The 21779-nt window shown below is 44.2% G+C and overlaps 1 protein-coding gene across 1 annotated transcript in view; it reads right to left on the bottom strand.

The window, feature by feature from the left end:
* LOC121546305 (TBC1 domain family member 4-like) overlaps positions 1-21779 on the bottom strand; it is a 154233-nt gene that overhangs the window by 5528 nt on the left and 126926 nt on the right. The window contains exons 18-20 of the mRNA XM_045212896.1: positions 14083-14242; positions 6549-6718; positions 5637-5813 (exon numbers count right to left, since the gene is read on the bottom strand). Coding sequence (XP_045068831.1) covers positions 5637-5813; positions 6549-6718; positions 14083-14242 — 507 coding nt within the window. The remainder of the gene's footprint in view (positions 1-5636; positions 5814-6548; positions 6719-14082; positions 14243-21779) is intronic.

Genomic DNA, 21779 nt, shown 5'->3' with positions numbered 1-21779 from the left:
AGAAGGTCAGCATCCTTGAGTCGCCTCTTCACTGTTGACGTTGAGACTGGTGTTTAGCGGGTACTATTTAATGAAGCTGCCAGTTGAGGACCTAGATGCTACTTTCTGCTTGGTCAGGGGGGTTGGCTTCTCAAATATGTCGTTCTTTTGGCCTGACCTTGCAAAGTTAGTTATCTACCCAGTATTACATCATACGGCATCTTCGGGACCACACTGACCTCATAATCCAGCAACCCATCCTCAGTTTGTATGCTCACTAAGGCTGTGGGATACGGACGGGTATCCCCATGAATGCACGTAACACTGACATCCTGATTTTTATCCAGTTTATGAGTCAGCACTAGGTCTGCAACGACCAAGGTTAACATACTGCCGGAATCAAGCAGGGCTGCAACCTCTTTCCCTTCAACCTTCACCATGCACATATGTTTGTTTTTTGGTCTTTCAAGTAGAGTAGTTACCACATTGCATTGGCTCTTATTTAATAGGGCAGTAGGCCGCAATATGTTCCGGTCTATTACAATTGTAACAGATAACCCCCTGTCCCGGTTTTCGGCTTTTGCCGGAGTGTCTCGCCCCTAGTCTGGTTCTTTCCTCACAGCCCCAGGCTGCTCTCTTCCCCCTCTCAATGCTGGAACAGTCTTACCCGGTCCGCCCGGGCCTGGGAAATGGGTATTTATCCTCCTGTGCCTGCTCAGCTGTTCCTGCCGTACAATACCGTTCAACCAAGGCCACGAAAGTACCTCGTTCTGGCCAACCCATCGTCGAACTTCTCGGGGTAGACCTCGCTGAAACTGGTCGAGTATGATGGTCTTGACGACCTCGGCGGATGAACGGGTCTCCGGTCACAACCATTTCCGTGCCAGGTGAATCAAGTCGAACATCTGTGTTCAAGGGGGTTGTCCAGGTCTGTAGGCCCACTGGTGGAAGCGATGTGCCCTCACGGTATCGGTCACTCCCAGGCTAGTCAGAATCTCTCCCTTTAGTTGATCATAGTCCTGTGCATCTTTCAACTCCAGGTCGAAATACGCTCCAGGTATGGTGCCAGAAGCCCTGCCCATTCCTCTTTTCGGCCACTTCTCTCTCTCTCTGCCGTCCTTTTGAAGGTGGTGAGGTATGCTCCACATCATCTTGCTTTGTCATTTTTTGAAGAAATTGATTGGCCCGCCTCTGGGTATTTGTAGCTGGTAACTGAGCTCCAATTTGGGCCGTTAGCCCCTGCAGGCCTTCTCTTAACTCCCGGGTGTTTCTCTCTTGCTCCTCTCTTAGCAGCTGATTGGTGCATTGCCGGACCTGCAGGGTGTCCTGATGCATTCGTATCGCATTCTGATGAGCTATTTGTTGAGCACTAGTTGCCTCTTGTTGGGCTGCCACTGCTTGTAACAGTGCCTGTATGGCTCCTTCCATACTAATTTTCCCAGAGCAAACTGAACGAAACAAACAAAACGACAAAAAACCTGACTCCCCTTCGGAGTGCAAACTGAACTTTTTTAAATTTATTTTTATTTACCTAACCAGCGGTATGGCTAGTCCGTTTATCCGGTTCAAACGACAATGTGCCCGCATTCTCCCCCACGTGTGACAATCCTCTTCAAGTGAGTGGAGTGAGTAGTCATGCTGTACTTCGCTCCGCAGGTAATATGACACACATTACAATGGAACGATTTGATTAGTGTAATGTTAGCTAGCTACATAGTTGTCTTTGTATCAAAGATAAAGGTGTAGTATAGAGAAACTATCGAGGTTAGCTAGCCAGCTAAATTCGTTCGCAGCGACGCCGTTTTTCAAACAAAGTCAACACCGCAGCCATTGCTAGCTAGCCAACACTACCAGCTAGCAGTACTGTAGCAACCAAATACAATATCATTTTAGTCAATGCGAATTTTGCAACGTAAAGCGCACGACCCACGTGGAGTTCCAGGTCTCCGGCAGCCTCTGGAACTGCCGTTCTGCGGCCAACAAGCAGAGTTCATCTCAGCCTATGCTACCCTCCAGTCCCTCAACTTCTTGGCACTGACGGAAACATGGATTACCACAGAAAACACTGCTACTCCTACTGCTCTTTCCTCGTCTGATCATGTGTTCTCGCATACCCCGAGAGCATCTGGTCAGCGCAGCGGTGGCACAGGAATCCTCATCTCTCCCAAGTGGACATTCTCTCTTTTCCCCCTGACCCATCTGTCTATCTCCTCATTTGAATTCCATGCTGTCACAGTCACTAGCCCATTCAAGCTTAACATCCTTATCATCTCCCTTGGAGAGTTCATCAATGAGCTTGACGCCTTGATAAGTTCCTTTCCTGAGGATGGCTCACCCCTCACAGTTCTGGGTGACTTTAACCTCCCTATGTCTGCCTTTGACTAATTTCTCTCTGCCTCCTCCTTTCCACTCCTTTCCTCTTTTGACCTCACCCTCTCACCATCCCCCCCTACTTACAAGGCAGGCAATACGCTTGACCTCATCTTTACTAGATGCTGTTCTTCTACTAATCTCACTGCAACTCTCCTCCAAGTCTCCAACCACTACTTTGTATCCTTTTCTGTCTCGCTCTCCTCCAACACTACTCACTCTGCCCCTACTCAGATGGTAATGTGCCATCGCAACCAGGGCTCAGTTCTAGGCCCTCTCCTATTCTCTCTATACACCAAGTCACTTGGCTCTGTCATATCCTCACATGGTCTCTCCTATCATTGCTACGCAGACGACACACAATTCATTTTCTCCTTTCCCACTTCTGATAACCAGGTGGCGAATCGCATCTCTGAATGTCTGGCAGACATATCAGTGTGGATGTCGGATCACCACCTCAAGCTGAACCTCGGCAAGACGGAGCTGCTCTTCCTCCCGGGGAAGGACTGCCCGCTCCATGATCTCGCCATCACGGTTGACAACTCCATTGTGTCCTCCTCCCAGAGTGCAAAGAACCTTGGCGTGACGCTGGACAACACCCTGTCGTTCTCCGCTAACATCAAAGCGGTGACCCGATCCTGCAGGTTCCTGCAGAGTACGACCCTACCTTACACAGAAAGCGGCACAGGTCCTAATCCAGGCACTTGTCAACTCCCGTCTAGATTACTGCAACTCGCTGTTGGCTGGGCTCCCTGACCTGTGCCATTAAACCCCTACAACTTATCCAGAACGCTGCAGCCCGTCTGGTGTTCAACCTTCCCAAGTTCTCTCATGTCACCCCGCTTCTCCGCACACTCCACTGGCTTCCAGTTGAAGCTCGCATCTAATACTAAACCATGGTGCTTGCCTACGGAGCTGTGAGGGGAACGGCACCTCCTTACCTTCAGGCTCTGATCAGACCCCACACCCAAACGAGGGCACTAGGTTCATCCACCTCTGGCCTGCTAGCCCCACTACCTCTACGGAAGCACAGTTCCCGCTCAGCCCAGTCAAAGCTATTTGCTGCTCTGGCACCCCAATGGTGGAACAAGCTCCCCCACGACGCCAGGACAGCGGAGTCACTGACCACCTTCCGGAGTAACTTGAAACCCTACCTCTTTAAGGAATACCTGGAATAGTATAACATTTACATTTACGTCATTTAGCAGACGCTCTTATCCAAGCGACTTACAGTTAGTGAGTGCAACACACTACATATAACAGTAATCCTTCCACCCCCCCTCCCCCCATTAAAAAAGGGTGGTTGTCCCACTGGCTATCCTAAGTTGAATGCACCAATTTGTAAGTCGCTCTGGATAAGAGCGTCTGCTAAATGACTGAAATGTTAAATGTTAGGAGAGTTTGTACACAAATTCAGCAGGAGACGGTCACCGAAATCACCCCAGAGGGAGTTCTTTCGAACAGGACAGTACCTGTACGTTGGTTTCTCCGTCCTGGTCCACCCAGGCCGCAGGCATGGTCGAGGATAGCAGTGTTCGATACACAAATCGGGTTCTCGGTAGGTCCAGGTCCAACAGCCAACAGGTAAGTCCAAACAGTCCAGGTCATACACGGTAAATCCAGCTGATATATATTGTCACTTTTCTCTTTTTCTGTGGTTCACAGATCCACAGCCCCTTGCTCTCTCTCTCTCTTCCTGGTTTGTCTTGACCCATTATATGTGGGTCGGCCCCACCTTGCGAGCGTTCCCCTTGCTTCTGGGGATTGTGGTTTTTGGCGGTCGGCCATTTTGTGATCTGTAGTTCTTGTCGGAGTGGCCATTTTAGTGAGAGGGAAGAGCCCGTTTATTAGTTCTGCCCTCACATATTTGCCATTTAACACTCTGCCCCCTTCTTTGCCACTATATATATATATATATATATATATATATATATATATATATATATATATATATATATCACACCAAATATACAAAACATTAAGAACACCTGCTTTATCCATGACGAGGTGAATCCAGGTGAAAGCTAGCACTAGTCGCATGTACCTGCACCAAAACTTTTCATCCTATAGCTTGTTCTCCATCTTCTTTTTAAATAGTGAACCAACATGTTTTCAGCACTTCTATTTCATTTTCTCATGCTCTCTCTTGTAATTCTGCAGCAGACATGTTGAGCAATATGTTTGGAACATCAAATCGCAATCAAATCGCAGTATTGAATCACAATACATATATAATCATGAGAATCGCAATACATATCGTATTGGCACCTATGTTTTGTGATAATATTGAATTGTGAGGTACCTGGCAATTCCCAGCCCTAATACAGGGCGTGTCAAACTCATTCCACGGAGGGCCGAGTGTCTGCGGGTTTTCGCTCCACCCTTGATTGATGAATTAAGGTCACTAAGGAACTCCCCTCACCTGGTTGTCTAGGTCTTAACTGAAAGGAGAAACCAAAAACCTGTAGACACTCGGCCCTCCGTGGAATGAGTTTGACACCCCTGATCTAGACCGTATCTTTAGAAGAATAATGATATGGGACAATGTAGTAGGTAAAGGATTGGCCGTGTCGTGTGTGTGTGTGCATGCGTGTGTGTGCATCTGGCGTTTGTGTGCCTGTGTAAAAACACAGTAGAAACATTAAGAATAGTCTGTTCTCGGTTTCCTGTTAACATTTACTAAGGGGTCTCACTCTCCAAATCTGTGTCAAACCTTAATCCCTTCGATTCCTCAGCTGTGACCTCATTTTACAGACAGACAGACTTTTACTGGTCTACAATATGGATTAATGACCAATGAGCCAAAAAGTGAGAATTCCTTGGACGGAGAAATGAGACTAATTCCTTTGTCTTTCTCATACTGTGTTTGGGGTTGTGCTCTGGTGACATCTACTGGCAGACTGAAGCAGTCTACTCCAAAAAGTGTTTATTTCTATGTTCTGTCTGTACTGTATATAATGTGAGCGTAGTACCAGACGTGCTTTAGCACAGCTTGCATACAAAGGGAAACAATGGTCAACGGAGGGACATCTTAACCCATAACACTTGACAAGATGAGCATCTCTGAGGAAGGCCTCTGACATGCCGAAATGTAAGCCTGTGTGTTTGCCCCTACATTGAACCTCAAAGATCATTGCTGACATTGCTCCTCTTTCTTTTTCTGGGATATTCATATTGTAGAATAGAATAGAATAGAATCTGGGGTAAGATTGCTTTTTGGACTATATAGTGTACTCCTGGACTGCAAAATGAATTGCCCTGAGGAAACAAAGTGCCAGTTTCCCCACCTGTAGGTTCTCCAGCAGATCCATGTTCTGTTTCTTCAGCTGGTTGTTGGTCTTCTCCAGTTTATCCAGGCAGTCTGTGTTGTTTGACTGTTGCACAGCGTCCACCATCTCGTCCTGCAGCACGTGGTACTCCACCTCATACGCATGTAGCTGCTTTGAGATGTCCATCTCCAACACCTGGCAACCCACATAATTACAAAGTGTGTAAACCTGGCAACCCAGAGTTTAAAAACACCCACTTCTACCTCAAACACCTGGCAACAGCAAAGAGAAAGTCAAAATCGCCAACACCTGTACACACAGTCAGGAAATAAGTTAAAAAAAATAAGAATAAGAAAAGGTAAATCAGTGCTGGAGTCAAGAGCCACAAACAGGTCTTTACAGTCACCCTAGGGCAGGGTGTGTGTCATGTGCTCTGTTATGGATTATTGTCATAAAATAGAGCAGGCCCTAGTGGCTTGCCTCTTCCACAACCTCTCTCTATATTTATGGCCAAAGCCATATATAGCGCATATGTCCACAAGCACTGTACTCATCATGAGCACTCATGGGTTTGAGCTACACAATACACATACTGCTACATAATCAAATAGAATAGTGCTTTATTGTTCATTGTTGAAACGAAAACGTGTCTCTTCGCTCTGCCCAACACTGAGACAACATACACACACAAACACAAACACTGCATCTATGGAATTCGGGGTTAAGTGCCTTACTCAAGGGCACCATATAAATGTAGGGCCAGTTTCCCAGACCCAGATTAAACCTAGTCTTGGACTCCGAAGCACTTTCAATGGAGAATCTCCATTGTGTGTATCCCAAGACTACACGTGTGCATCCCAAATGGCACCCTATTCACTATATAGCACCAACAGTGAATGCTCACTTTTAATGTCTCCCCCCCATCTGTACCTTTGAGATGGTCTCCTCCATCTGGGTGTGGGTGAGGTTAGGAATTGTAGTTTTCAGGTAGTCCACGATAGTCTCGAAGCTATCACACTCCACTATCTCCCCTTCGTGACTGCTCAGTAGACACAGACCCACCTTAAAGATCACCTCATTCCCCTGGGCAAATAGGATATCTATGACAGAGAACACAGAGACAAGGGCTGAAAGAGTGTGTGTGTGTGTGTGTGTGTGTGTGTGTGTGTGTGTGTGTGTGTGTGTGTGAGAGAGAACAGGGAAGTAAGGTAGGAAAAACAGCAAACAGTTTTTCTGATTCAAAGTAATTTCATCATAATTGAGTTTGTAAACGTCCTCTTCAGATGACAATAGGTCTCACTCGTCAGTGTGTGTGTGTGTCAAATAGTGTGAAGATAAGGGTGTGAAATTGACTGTGAGCCACAGGTTTACACACAATTGAGGAAGTACAGTGGCACACCTAGGGCTGTGGCGGTCATGACATTTTGTCAGCCGGTGATTTTCAAGCAAATAACTGCCGGTCTCACGGTAATTGACCATTAATTAACATAAACACATTTAGCATCTTCTGGCTTCCACGCATAGCCTACAAGCCACTGATGCAGAACTTTGGAACATCTACATTTTAAAAAGTCTAATAAATCCATGTAATATAGCCTACACCATCACAATAAATCCATTATTTGTTTTAGACAGGTCTAAAGAAACATGAAATGAAGAAAATGTAGTCTATTTCAGAAGAACAGAATAGGCCCTGATCTGGCTATGACATATGGCTGTGGGCTACACTAGTTAATTTAGCAGACAAGATTTGCTTAGAATTCCGTGGCATTATTTTATAGTATGAAGAATACAATTGAACATAGCTGAAAAAAATAGAAAGGATATTTTCACCAAACGATTTCAGGGAGTGCGCACGTCCTATTCTGTGTTGAGCGGTTAACAAAGAAACAGGTCCTCATATATACTTAATTTAGAGTAATTTATGCAACTTTAGTTGTCATACAAACGCTGGGCTATATGTTTTGATTTTTTATACATTCTAAGGCTGCATCATTTGAAAAAAGTCGCATGAAAGGCATAAGCTCTGCTTTGTTTTTTTGCGCAGGCTGCACACACTTCATCAGTCTCTCATTCACAATTTGACAAGCACTTGATAATGCCTCAAATGTTGTGGCTGTAATGCCCCCTAAATATAATAATTATAATTCCCTTCTCCTGGCTGCGTGCTCCGAAGCACCTCTCACTCACATGTATCTCTCAGATATCTCAATTCTTATTAACCAATGCCCGTTACGTGATCGGGTCCTTCTCACAGGCTACAAGTGAAGACAGACACATCGGGGACGCAACTGTTCGCGTCTTTATTGAATTCCGAGGCGCATATTGAAGATGTTGGAAGAACTGTCCACATTTACATTTTACTCTTATCCAGAGCGACTTACAGTTAGTGAGTGCATACATTATTTTTTTATTTTCATACTGGTCCCCTGTGGGAATCGAACCCACAACCCTGGCGTTGCAAACACCATGCTCTACCAACTGAGCTACATCCCTGCCGGCCATTCCCTCCCCTACCCTGGACGACGCTGGGCCAATTGTGCGCCACCCCATGGGTCTCCCGGTCGCGGCCGGCTACGACAGAGCCTGGATTTACTATTCGTCAGCCAACAAGATGAGTAGGCCTAATGAACAGCAGAGCCCCACCTGTTTTGAGCCCCACCTGTTTAGCAAAAAATATATATTTTGGCATTAATACGTGTCACATGTCAGTTTGCAAACAATGAAAACAAATAATCATTGAGTTAATAAAGCCGCATACAAACATGGTCTCTTTTTTCCTTTCTTGAGTAAGGCAGCTCCAAAATGCAGGTGTTTCAGAAAATATGGCGCGTAGGGGTTGGTAATGTTCTCTAGTTGCGCCGTGATTGGCTCAGTGTTCTGTCACTCATGGGGACACTACGTCACCGCAAAATCTATGGGTAGAGCTTGAAAAGTCAAGCCCCTTGGGTGCTGTCATAGACTTACATTAGAAGTGCCCATCCAAGAAGGCTCAAGGTCATTGGCCACAGATAAAATGATGTCAAATCACATTATATCTATTGTAGCTTTGATTGGACAGATCATGTCAACATCATACTTTAAAAATATTAGCTAGCAAGCTAGACAAGCAGTCATCATGCATCAAGTCGGCAATCTGCTCATCGGCCATTGGACATAAACATTACACAACAAGTTGGAAATCGCAAATTCAACAATGAGTGCTAAGGCGCCACTGCAGCCCCGGGTTCGATCCCAGGCTGTGTCACAGCCGGCTGTGACCGGGAGACCCATGAGGCAGTGCACAATTGGCCCAGTGTCGTCCGGGTTAGGGGAGGATTTGGCCGGCTGATTAGTCCTTGTCTCATCGTGCTCTAGCGACTCCTTGTGGCGGGCCGGGCGCCTGCAAGCTGACTTCGGTCGTCAGTTCGACAGTGTTTCCGCCGACACATTGGTGCGGCTGGCTTCCGAGTTAAGCGAGCAGTGTGTCAAGAAGCAGTGAGGCTTGGCTCTCGACCTTCGCCGAGTCCGTAGGGGAGTTCCAGCGATGAGACAAGATCGTAACTACTGATTGAACATCACGAAAAAGGGGGTAACGCCATGGGCCAGAAAAGTTTGAATACATTGGCTATGCTGTCAATCCAGCATGACTTCATGACTTCAACTCGGAAATGGGAAATCTCAGACTTCAGTGAGTTCAAGACAACTGGGAACTCTGATAAAACTAGCTCCGGCTGGGAATTGTTTTGAACTGTCATCCAACTCGGAATTCCAAGTCGAAATTTTGGGCCTCTTTCTAGAGCCCACAAGAAGGACTGCCGCGCCACTTTCCTGTTCAAGTGAGCACAGCACAACAAGGTAAGTTCAAAAATGTATTGTATGTTGCTGCATAAATTATGTAATATGCCAGGGAGATATGTATACTGAAGCCAATAAAGCTTCAGTGTTATGAGATATTTTTGTCAGATGTTACTATGGTATACTGAACTATAATTACAAGCATTCCATAAGTGTCAAAGGCTTTTATTGACAATTACATAAAGTTTATGCAAAGAGACAATATTTGCAGTGTTGACCCTTCTTTTTCAAGACCTCTGCAATCCGCCATGACATGCTGTCAATTAACTTCTGGACCACATCCAGACTGATGGCAGCCCATTCTTGCATAATCAATGTTTGTCCGAATTTGTGGGTTTTTGTTTGTCCACCCACCTCTTGAGGATTGACCACAAGTTCTCAATGGGATTAAGGTCTGGGGAGTTTCCTGGCCATGGACCCAAAATGTCGATGTTTTGTTCCCCGAGCCACTTAGTTATCACCTTTGCCTTATGGCAAGGTGCTCCATCAAGCTGGAAAAGGCATTGTTCGTCACCAAACTGTTCTTGGATGGTTGGGAGAAGTTCCTCTCGGAGGATGTGTTGGTACCATTCTTTTTTAATGGCTGTGTTCCAATCCCTGTACCTTTTGCAGAATATCAGTCTGTCCCTGATGTTTTTCCTGGAGAGAAGTGGCTTCCTCGCTGCCCTTCTTGACACCAGACCATCCTCCAAAAGTCTTCGCCTCACTGTGCGTGCAGATGCACTCACACCTGCCTGCTGCCATTCCTGAGCAAGCTCTGCACTGGTGGTGCCCCGATTCCGCAGCTGAATCATCTTTAGGAGACGGTCCTGGCGCTTGCTGGACTTTCTTGGGCGCCCTGAAGCCTTCTTCACAACAATTGACCCTCTCTCCTTGAAGTTCTTGATGATCTGTTAAAGGGTTGATTTAGGTGCAATCTTACTAGCAGCAATATCCTTGACTGTGAAGCCCTTTTGTGCAAAGCAATGATGACGACACATGTTTCCTTGCAGGTAACCATGGTTAACAGAAGAAGAACAATGATTTCAAGCACCACCCTCCTTTTAAAGCTTCCAGTCTGTTATTCTAACTCAATCAGCATGACAGAGTGATCTCCAGCCTTGTCCACGTCAACACTCTCACCTGTGTTAACGAGAGAATCACTGACATGATGTCAGCTGGTCCTTTTGTGGCAGGGCTGAAATGCAGTGGAAATGTTTTTTTGGGATTAAATTCATTTTCATGCAATTAATTGCAATTCATCTGATCACTCTTCATAACATGCTGGAGTATATGCAAATTGGCATCATAAAAACTGAGGCAGCAGACTTTGTGAAAATTAATATTTGTGTCATTCTCAAAACTTTTCACCACGACTGTATGTTTTGTAGTAAGCTGTTAGTAGCCAATGTGCCTCACCCTAATAATTTGGTCCCTTTCCTCCCTCATACCTTAGCCTACTATTCTGACCTTATGGTCCACATGTAGCCTATAGCCTGTTTTAGAGAAATGTAATCATCAAATATTGTAAGAGCTTTCATTGTCTGCTTATATGCCCCCTGGTACTCAGCACCCTATTGTCACTCTAATCACTCTGACATCAATGTAAATGTGTTCGAAAATCTAATCAAACACTTCATGAGAACCCATGAGCTCATGTTGGACAACATTTCTATAGGCTATGCAATTGCACAAGAAAACATAGGGATGGCCTCTACTAAAAAGAGGAGGATCCCATCAGATTTCTATAGGCTAGGCCTACTATATTTATTTCTCAACTTTCCTAATATTAAGCACATTGTTTATCTTTACAACAGGAGTATAGCCTACCTGGCTGGCATGAAAATGAAACATGGGAAAAGCATCCTCCATTCGCTATTTAAGTGCATAGATTACATGTATTTCCCCCCCGCTGCCCCTGTTGAGACAGGTGAATGATAATGGTCCATTCTAAATCAAAACTAATTTCACACATATATTATTTAGTATATGTAAAGACAAGATAAAATCAAGAATAGTCAGATGGGTGACAATATTAGCCTATCACGTGAATTATATATTATCACTTGTGAATGTTGCCCAGCATAAGAAACTGCCTTCTTTTTTTGCGACTTTTTCTAATCATAGTCGCACACCTCATGTAGCCTAGCCCATAGGCCTATATGTTTTGATGAAGTTTGTATCACAACTTAAGTGGCCAAATAACTTCTTAAAATTAAGCACATTAATCCGCTTTACAAGGGGTTTAGAGCCTAACTGGCGTGAGTTTCAAGTTTGGGGAAGATAATTTTCACCATAAAAATGCACCTTTATAATAAAAGCAGTACATGCATAATCGCATTTGCGGTCACTTTTGATAATGGTATTTTCCCACTAACGGAACATTCGCATTTATAGCCTACTGCCATGTCCGCATTGCTGCGCTTATAATGTGAAGAAACAGCCTAATAGTTTATCAACATTTTAAGCTAAATGTTCTGATCTGTTGCGTCAGCCACATTGCGTAAAAACATTTTTTTGATGCTAGTGTTTGTATTAATTTGGGATCTACTGCATCCCACAACTGTCCCAGACTATGTTTGGAATATTTATTTATTGCACAGAATAGAATAGGTTGACTTTTGTACTATGGGGGATAGTAGATTGACATAGGCTAGTGGTTTTGCTGTTCTTCCAATATCTTCAATATGCACCACGCAATTTAATAAGGGCGCTCGCAGTTGCGTCCCCGATGTTTCTGTCTTCACTTGTAGCCTGTGAGAAAGACCCGATCACATGATGGAGAGCCATGTGAGTGAGAGGTGCTTAGGAGCACGCAGCACTCAGGGAGAAAGGTACAACGCCGCACTCCGGGCCAATGGCACAACGGCCACTGGCCGCAAAATGCATGTATTTTTTTAGGGTGCATTACGGCCACAAAGGGGATGCTGCTGTGAAATTCGAGGCATTATCAAGTGCTTGTCAAATTGTGAACGAGAGACTAATGAAGTGTGTCAGCCTGCGCAAAAAACAAAGCAGAGCTCATGCCTTTCAAACAACTTTTTTCAAATCATCATTAGTCGCATCATACAGCTTTACAATGTATTAAACATTCTACATGTTTTTATGTTAATTAACGGTCAATTACCGTGAGACCGACAGTTATTTGCTTGACAATCACCGGCTGACGAAATTTCGTGACCTCCACAGCCCTAGCCTCACCCTAATAATTTGGTCCATTTCCCCCCTCATAATTTAGCCTACTGTTCTGACTTGGTGGTGCACATGTAGCCTATAGCCTGTTTTAGAGAAATGTCTGCTTATATGCCCCCTTTATTTATCCTACGGTTCTGACTTGGTGTACAGGGAGAATACTGTAAGAACGGCCCATGTTATACTGACTACGTCCATCCTAGCTCACTCATTAATGTCTTAATCGAAATTAGGGATTGCCTATTATCCGCTCGTCGTCCCCTTATGCCATAGTTTGTACATCTCAATTGTCAGTAGAAACCACATTTGTTTAAGCAAGTCAGCCATATCAGCGATGTTTTAAAAAAAGGCAGTAAATAAGGCTGAATGTACTGTTTCGCTGCCAGACAAGGCTCCACTGGTCTAGCGGTGGTAAGGATTCACTCCATGGTGCTGAAAAGAAAGCTCTGCTGTTGGGAGAGCTTTGGGACAGCTTTATGCTTTGTCATTATGGGGTATTGTGTGGGAAAATATGTACTTAATCAATTTTAGAATAAGGCTGTAACGTAACCAAATGTGGAAAAAGTAAAGGGGTCTGAATACTTTCCGAATGCAATGTAAATAGCGAATGGAGGACACTTTTCTCATGGTTCATTTTCATGCCAGACAGGTTGGCTATACTCCTGTTGTAAATATAAGCAATGTCCTTAATATTAGGAAAGTTGAGAAATAAATATAGTAGACCTAGCCTATAGAAAGCTGATGGGATCCTCCTCTTTTTAATAGAGGCCATCAAAACTCTGTTTTCTCATGCAATTGCATAGCCTATAGAAATGTTGCGCAACATGAGCTCTCATTAAGTGTTTGATTAGATTTTTGATTACATTTGCATATGGCCCCGTGTAGATCAGTTGGTAGAGCATGGCACTTGCAACGCCAGGGTTGTGGGTTCATTTCCCACGGGGGGCCAGTATGAAATATGTATGCACTCACTAACTGTAAGTCGCTCTGGAGAAGAGCGTCTGCTAAATGACTAAAATGTAAAAATATAATGTCAGAGTGATTAGAGGGACAATAGAGTGCTGAGTACCAGGCAGTTAGCAAGTTTGGTAGGCTACTAATGACCATCAGCAGCATCAGAGCTTGGAGAAACCTAATTACCATGACTAAGCGGTCACATGGAATTTGACTGCCTTCATGACTCGTGACCGCCACCTGGGACAATCAAAAATATGCACATAAAAATGTTCAGTGGCTATGTGTGACAATGTCTGTCGAGAAAAACTTAAATGAATCCGCACATACATACTTCCTACTGTATAATCAGTTGTTGAACCTTCTTATTATATGAACCGACTGTACTGAAACTTGCCGTAGATAAGATTAGCTAAATAAACAAAATGTAATCAAACATTGAACCACATCAAACTCATTGAATGCTAAGCTAGGCTAAGACAAGGTGGTGTACGGTGCTTACCAAATATCCGTGCGACGAATCCAAGTGGGAACTGGGAGGCAAAGAGTGTGAGGAACCATGGGGCTGCGTAGAGGCTGGGGCAGATCTCGTGTTCCTCCAGGTGGCTGTACAGCTCCCTGTGGTAGTCGTGCAGCAGCCTGGACAACTGGTACATCTGAATCTGAAATATACACACACATACAGTGAGGGAAAAAAGTATTTGATCCCCTGCTGATTTTGTACGCTTGCCCACTGACAAAGAAATGATCAGTCTATAATTTTAATGGTAGGTTTATTTGAACAGTGAGAGACAGAATAACAACAACAAAAGCCTGAAAAACGCATGTCAAAAATGTTATAAATGTATTTGCATTTTAATGAGGGAAATAAGTATTTGACCCCTCTGCAAAACATGACTTAGTACTTGGTGGCAAAACCCTTGTTGGCAATCACAGTGGTCAGACGTTTCTTGTAGTTGGCCACCAGGTTTGCACATATCTCAGGAGGGATTTTGTCCCACTCCTCTTTGCAGATCTTCTCCAAGTCATTAAGGTTTCGAGGCTGACGTTTGGCAACTCCAACCTTCAGCTCCCTCCACAGACTTTCTATGGGATTAAGGTCTGGAGACTGGCTAGGCCACTCCAGGACCTTAATGTGCTTCTTCTTGAGCCACTCCTTTGTTGCCTTGGCCGTGTGTTTTGGCTCATTTTCATGCTGGAATACCCATCCACGACCCATTTCCAATGCCCTGGCTGAGGGAAGGAGGTTCTCACCCAAGATTTGACAGTACATGGCCCCGTCCATCGTCCCTTTGATGCGGTGAAGCTGTCCTGTCCCCTTAGCAGAAAAACACCCCCAAAGCATAATGTTTCCACCTCCATGTTTGACGGTGGGGATGGTGTTCTTGGGGTCATAGGCAGCATTCCTCCTCCTCCAAACACGGCGAGTTGAGTTGATGCCAAAGAGCTCGATTTTGGTCTCATCTGACCACAACACTTTCACCCAGTTCTCCTCTGAATCATTCAGATGTTCATTGGCAAACTTCAGATGGGCATGTATATGTGCTTTCTTGAGCAGGGGGACCTTGCGGGCGCTGCAGGATTTCAGTCCTTCATGGTATAGTGTGTTACCAATTGTTTTCTTGGTGACTATGGTCCCAGCTGCCTTGAGATCATTGACAAGATCCTCCCGTGTAGTTCTGGGCTGATTCCTCACCATTCTCATGATCATTGCAACTCCACGAGGTGAGATCTTGCATGGAGCCCCAGGCTGAGGGAGATTGACAGTTATTTTGTGTTTCTTCCATTCGTGAATAATCGCACCAACTGTTGTCACCTTCTCACCAAGCTGCTTGGCGATGGTCTTGTAGCCCATTCCAGCCTTGTGTAGGTCTACAATCTTTTCCCTGACATCCTTGGAGAGCTCTTTGGTCTTGGCCATGGTGGAGAGTTTGGAATCTGATTGATTGATTGCTTCGTTACCTGTATAAAAGACACCTGGGAGCCAGAAATCTTTCTGATTGAGAGGGGGTCAAATACTTATTTCCCTCATTAAAATGCAAATCAATTTATAACATTTTTTACATGCGTTTTTCTGGATTTTTTGGTTGTTATTCTGTCTCTCACTGTTCAAATAAACATACCATTAAAATTATAGACTGATAATGTCTTTGTCAGTGGGCAAACGTACAAAATCAATAAATACTTTTCCCCCTCACTGTAGACACAAGTGCACACACACACGCACACAGATCAGTACAGATCTGTTATAGACATGCAGGAAAACAGGTACATCTGGCTATGCAGGGGCCACAATCAGATCAGACTATCAATGTTTTCATTCAACCTTGATTTAACATGTAACCAAGACAGCCAGAGGCGGTGTCCAAAATCTGTCTTGCCAACTACTTACTAAAACGACATAATATGTACTAATCGCACTACATCCTGTTTAGTAAAAACAAATGCAGTAAGCAACAAATATCAACGTACTAGGCTCATACAGTACCAGTCAAAAGTTTGGACACACCTACTCATTCAAGGGTTTTTCTTAATTTTTTTTACTATTTTCTACATTGTAGAATAATAGTGAAGACATCAAAACTATGAAATAACACATGGAATCATGTAGTAACCCAAAAAGTGTTTTATATTTGAGATTCTTCAAATAGCCACCCTTTGCCTTGATGACAGCTTTGCAAACTCTTGGCATTCTCTCAACCAGCTTCACCTGGAATGCTTTTCCAACAGTATTGAAGGAGTTCCCCCATATGCTTAGCACTTGTTGGCTGCTTTTCCTTCACTCTGCCATCCAACTCATCCCAAACCATCTCAATTGGGTTGAGGTTGGGAGATTGTGGAGGCCAGGTCATCTGATGCAGATCTCCATCATTCTCCTTCTTGGTAAAATAGCCCTTAAACAGCCTGGAGGTGTGTTGGGTCATTGTCCTGTTGAAAAACAAATGATAGTCCCACTAAGCGCAAACCAGATGGGATGGCGTATCGCTGCAGAATGCTGTGGTAGCCATGCTGGTTAAGTGTGCCTTGAATTCTAAATAAATGACAGACAGTGTCACCAGCAAAGCACCCCCACACCATAACACATCCTCCTCCATGCTTTACAGTGTGAACTACACATGCGGAGATCATCCGTTCACCCACACCGCGTCTCACAAAGACACGGCGGTTGGAACCAAAAATCTCAAATTTGGACTCCAGACCAAAGGACAGATTTCCACTGGTCTAATGTCCATTGCTCCTGTTTCTTGGCCCAAGCAGGTCTCTTTTTCTTATTGGTGTCCTTTAGTAGTGGTTTCTTTGAGCAATTCGACCATTAAGGCCTGATTCACACAGCCCCCTCTAAACAGTTGATGTTGAGATGTGTCTGTGACTTGAACTCTGTGAAGCATTTATTTGGGCTGCAATTTCTGAGGCTGGTAACTCTAATGAACTTATCCTCTGCAGCAGAGGTAACTCTGGGTCTTCCATTCCTGTGGCGGTCCTCATGAGAGCCAGTTTCATCATAGCGCTTGATGGTTTTTGCGACTGCACTTGAAGAAACTTTCAAAGTTCTTGACATTTTCTGTATTGACTGACCTTCATGTCTTAAAGTAATGTTGGACTGTCGTTTCTCTTTGCTTATTTGAGCTGTTCTTGCCGGTTGAGAGAATGCCAAGAGTGTGCAAAGCTGTCATCAAGGCAAAGGGTGGCTATTTGAAGAATCTCAAATATTATAAAATATATTTTGATTTGTTTAACACTTTTTTGGTTACTACATGATTCCATATGTGTTATTACATAGTTTTGATGTCTTCACTATTATTCTACAATGTAAAAAATAGTAAAAATAAAGAAAAACCCTTGAATGAGTAGGTGTGTCCAAACTTTTGACTGGTAGTGTACATACTGAGAATGCACAATTACATTGTTTCCTGCCATTCGTTCATTTTGGTACAGCACGTCACCTTATGTGATTATCAGCAGCTGTCTAACACACATGGGTCTAGAAAAACTCCACTCTTCCTCAATAGTGGCTCTGTCGTAGTCGGCCGCGACCGGGAGACCCATGGGGCGGCGCACAATTGGCCCAGCGTCATCCAGGGTAGGGGAGGGAATGGCCGGCAGGGATGTAGCTCAGTTGGTAGAGTATGGCGTTTGCAACGCCAGGGTTGTGGGTTCGATTCCAGTATAAAAAATAAAAATGTATGCACTAACTGTAAGTCGCTCTGGATAAGAGCGTCTGCTAAATGACTAAAATGTAAATGTAAATGTAGTGTGCAGAAAATACTACTAGATAAAAAGCTGAAGTGAGTATGAAATCCTGGCATTTAAAGCACTCTCAATTTCCAAAATGTCATATACTACACAACTTTCTATTTTCGCACACCAAAAATGCCTACTATTTAGAATGCAAGTACAGGTGTTCGTAAACGGCCATACTGACCACGTTTACATGCACATCAATATCCCTTTATTATTTGGGATACTCAAGCATTCTGTTTGAGTTGGGGAGGAAGGTAGTCTAGCGGTTAGAGTGTTGGGCCAGTAACCGAAAGGTTGCTAGTTTGAATGCCCTTGCCGACTAGGTGAAAAATCTGTCGATAGGCACTTATATTTTACATTTTAGTCATTTAGCAGACGCTCTTATCCAGAGCGACTTACAGTTAGTGAGTGCATACATTTTTCATACTGGCCCCCCGTGGGAATCGAACCCACAACCCTGGCATTGCAAGCGCCATGCTCTACCAACTAATTGCTCCAGGGTTTCCATCAATAATAATGGCTGATCCCTGGCTGTGACCCCGTTCTGTCTCAGGTGGAGTGGGATATACAAAAATTATATTTCCATTACACACCACACACTTGTGTGAAACAGGACAAATATAAGCACCCCCTATTTGACCTTTGACCATATAAACATCATATCCTGTTTACAATAAGCTTGTATCCTGGTTTTGAGAAACCTGAATAAGATGCCTGGATATGCTGATCTTAGACTGGATCCCGCTCCAACAGATCCACAGATGCAATCTCTATTGCACTCCACACTGACCTTTCACACCTGTACAAAAGGAACACCTATGTGAGATTGCTATTCATTGACTACAGCGTTCAACACCATAGTGCCCTCAAAGCTCATCACTAAGCTAAGGACCCTGGGACTAAACACCTCCCTCTGCAACTGGATCCTGGACTTCTTGACGGGCCGGTAGGTAACAACACATCCGCCACGCTGATCCTCAACACGGGGGCCCCTCAGGGGTGCGTGCTCAGTCCCCTTCTGTACTCCCTGTTCACTCATGACTGCATGGCCAGGCACGACTCCAACACCATCATTAAGTTTGCTGACGTCACAACAGTGGTAGGCCTGATCACCGACAACGACGAGACAGCCTATAGGGAGGAGGTCAGAGACCTGGCCGTGTGGTGCCAGGATAACAACCTCTCCCTGAACGTGATCAAGACAAAGGAGGTGATTGTGGAATACAGGAAAAAGAAGAGGACCGAGCACGCCCCCATTCTCATCGACAGGGCTGTAGTGGAGTAGGTTGAGAGCTTCTTGTTCCTTGGTGTCCACATCACCAACAAACTAACATGGTCCAAGCACACCAAGACAGTCATGAAGAGGGCACGACAAAACCTATTTCCCCTAAGGAGACTGAAAAGATTTGGCATGGGTCCTCAGATCCTCAAGGTTCTACAGCTGCACCATCGAGAGCATCCTGACTGGTTGCATCACTGCCTGGTATGGCAACTGCTCAGCCTCCGACCGCAAGGCACTACAGAGGGTAGTGCGTACGGCCCACAGCACATCACTGGGGCCAAGCTTCCTGCCATCCAGGACCTCTATACCAGGCGGTGTGAGAGGAAGGCCCTAAAAATTGTCAAAGACTCCAGCCACCCTAGTCATAGACTGTTCTCTCTGCTACCGCATGGCAAGCAGTACCGGAGCGCCAAGTCTAGGTCCAAGAGGCTTCTAAACAGCTTCTACCCCCAAGCCATAAGACTCCTGAACATCTAATCGAATGTCTACCCAGACTATTTGCATTGCCTGCCACCCCCCCACCCCCACCGGTTTAGATGGTACAATGATTCTCTATACTATACTTGCTTGTTTTGTCACCTTAACTGGAATTAGGCAAACTATTACAATTTTAGCAACCAGGAAATGGCAAGCAATTTCTGCATAGTGCATCTTTAACTAACAAATAGCCTACCTAATGTCGAAAACGATAAGCAGAAAAATATCTAAATGATGCTTAAAAAATATTTCTGCCGCCCATGGGCCAATTAGGAACATTCGGTTTATTCCAAAAATACCAACATACTAGGCTAATCCATACTGAGAAGGCGTCTTCCAATGCGCAATTGTGCTTGTTCCCCGGCATTTGTTCATTTTGCAAATTCGTACTAGATGAAGAGCCAAAATGAGTATAACAACCTGGCATTTAAAGCATACTAAAGTTTTTGAAATTTCACATACTATAAACATTTATATTTTTGCCTTCCCAATCAGAGTACTATGAACGCAATTACAGTTATTCGGACATGGCCATAGTCAGACATCAGCCTTGAGACACACAACACAGTACACACATATAATACACATATAGGATGCATACAGGCAGGATCTGGCTAGATGTTTTTACATAGTTATTACTCCTGAACATCTGACTGCATAGGCCTATAGCTGAATTGATGTTAGCTTACTCCTACTCCACACAAAACAGTGAGAACGGGTAGCTAACAAGATAAACAGCTACCAACCACACCATCTTCTAAAAGTAGACAGACAGTCACATACCTTACTTTCCTCACCCTGACAGTATGGAGCAGAGAATAACAATGGATGAAGACCAAAAATGACCCTAAAGTGAAGCAAGCATGTTCCAGCCCTGACAGAATAGTCCGATAGCTGAACCTAGCTAGCGCATAAAAAAAAAAATCACAAATCAAATGTTAACCCACCCAGTTACTAACAGTGGAAGGTTAGTCAACACTGCTAGCCAACAGAGAAAAACAAAAAACATTCTACCTGTGTGAACTTTGAGTTGGCCTTAGCAGAGCCCCATAAGAACACAGTCCTCAGAGGGCAGTGGTTGGCCATCACCCAGCCCTGAGTTACCAGGTAGATTAAACATTACCACGCCTGCTTTTACGTTCAGTCAGAACAGGCTACATGGCTAAGCTAGTAAAGTTACATAGCCAAGACTAACAGAACGAACAGTACAGTTTGGAAGGTTTGATAAGGGGTGGGGACAGTTGGGTTATTGTTTGCTGTAGAATAGTTATGTGATAGTAGAGTAGTGGCCTGAGGGAACACACCTAATGTGTTGTGAAAAGTGTTATGAAATGTAATGTCATGTAATATTTTAAATTGTATATAACTGCCTTAATGTTGCTGGACCTCAGGAAGAGTAGCTGCTGCCTTGGCAGCAGCTAATGGGGATCCTTAATAAATACTTAATCGTCATACTTCACAGGTGAGAACCCCTTATGTGATTGTTTTATTTTTAAGGGGAATGGAACTCTACTCCTACCCACTGTTGCCCTAGCTTCAGTATAACTTCTGTATTTAAAAAAGGAAAAAGAAAACTGAACAGAGCTCGCAAAAGTGGAACGAGCCCTGACATGAGTGGCCAATGATTAATTTACACAAGCGTCACTATGTACCATTTGTGCCAGGTTGTTATTGGGTTGAATTACTTGTGGTAAAAGTGCTAGCAAGTTGGCATTGTTATCACATTCAGGTAACTGCCTAAATAAAGGAAACCAATCACTCAATCAAATGTATTTTCAGCAGTTGTCACAAAGTGCTTATACAGATACTCAGCCTAAAACCCCAAGAGCAAGCAATGCAGATGTAGAAGCACAGTGGCTAGGAAAAACTCACTAAAAAGACAGGAACCTAGGAAGAAACCTAGAGAGGATCCAGGCTTCGAGGGGTGGCCAGTCCTCTTCTGGCTGTGCTGGTGGAGATTACGTGGCCATTTAGGCCAGATAGTTCTTGAAGATGTTAAAACGTTCATAGATGACCAGCAGGGTCAAATAATAATATCAGTGGTTATAGAGGGTGCAACAGGTCAGCACCTCAGAAGTAAATGTCAGTTGGCTTTTCATAGCTGAGCATTCAGAGGTCGAGACAGCAGGTGCGGAAGAGAGATAGATATACTTTGTATCCCTTATTTACTAAAAAGTGTTTCCATTATTTTGGCAGTT

The sequence above is a fragment of the Coregonus clupeaformis genome, unplaced genomic scaffold (genome assembly GCF_020615455.1).
Source record: "Coregonus clupeaformis isolate EN_2021a unplaced genomic scaffold, ASM2061545v1 scaf0061, whole genome shotgun sequence".
Taxonomy (NCBI): Eukaryota; Metazoa; Chordata; class Actinopteri; order Salmoniformes; family Salmonidae; genus Coregonus; species Coregonus clupeaformis.
The sequence above is the reverse complement of the archived record's forward strand: the minus strand, read 5'-3'. Positions and strand labels throughout refer to the sequence as shown.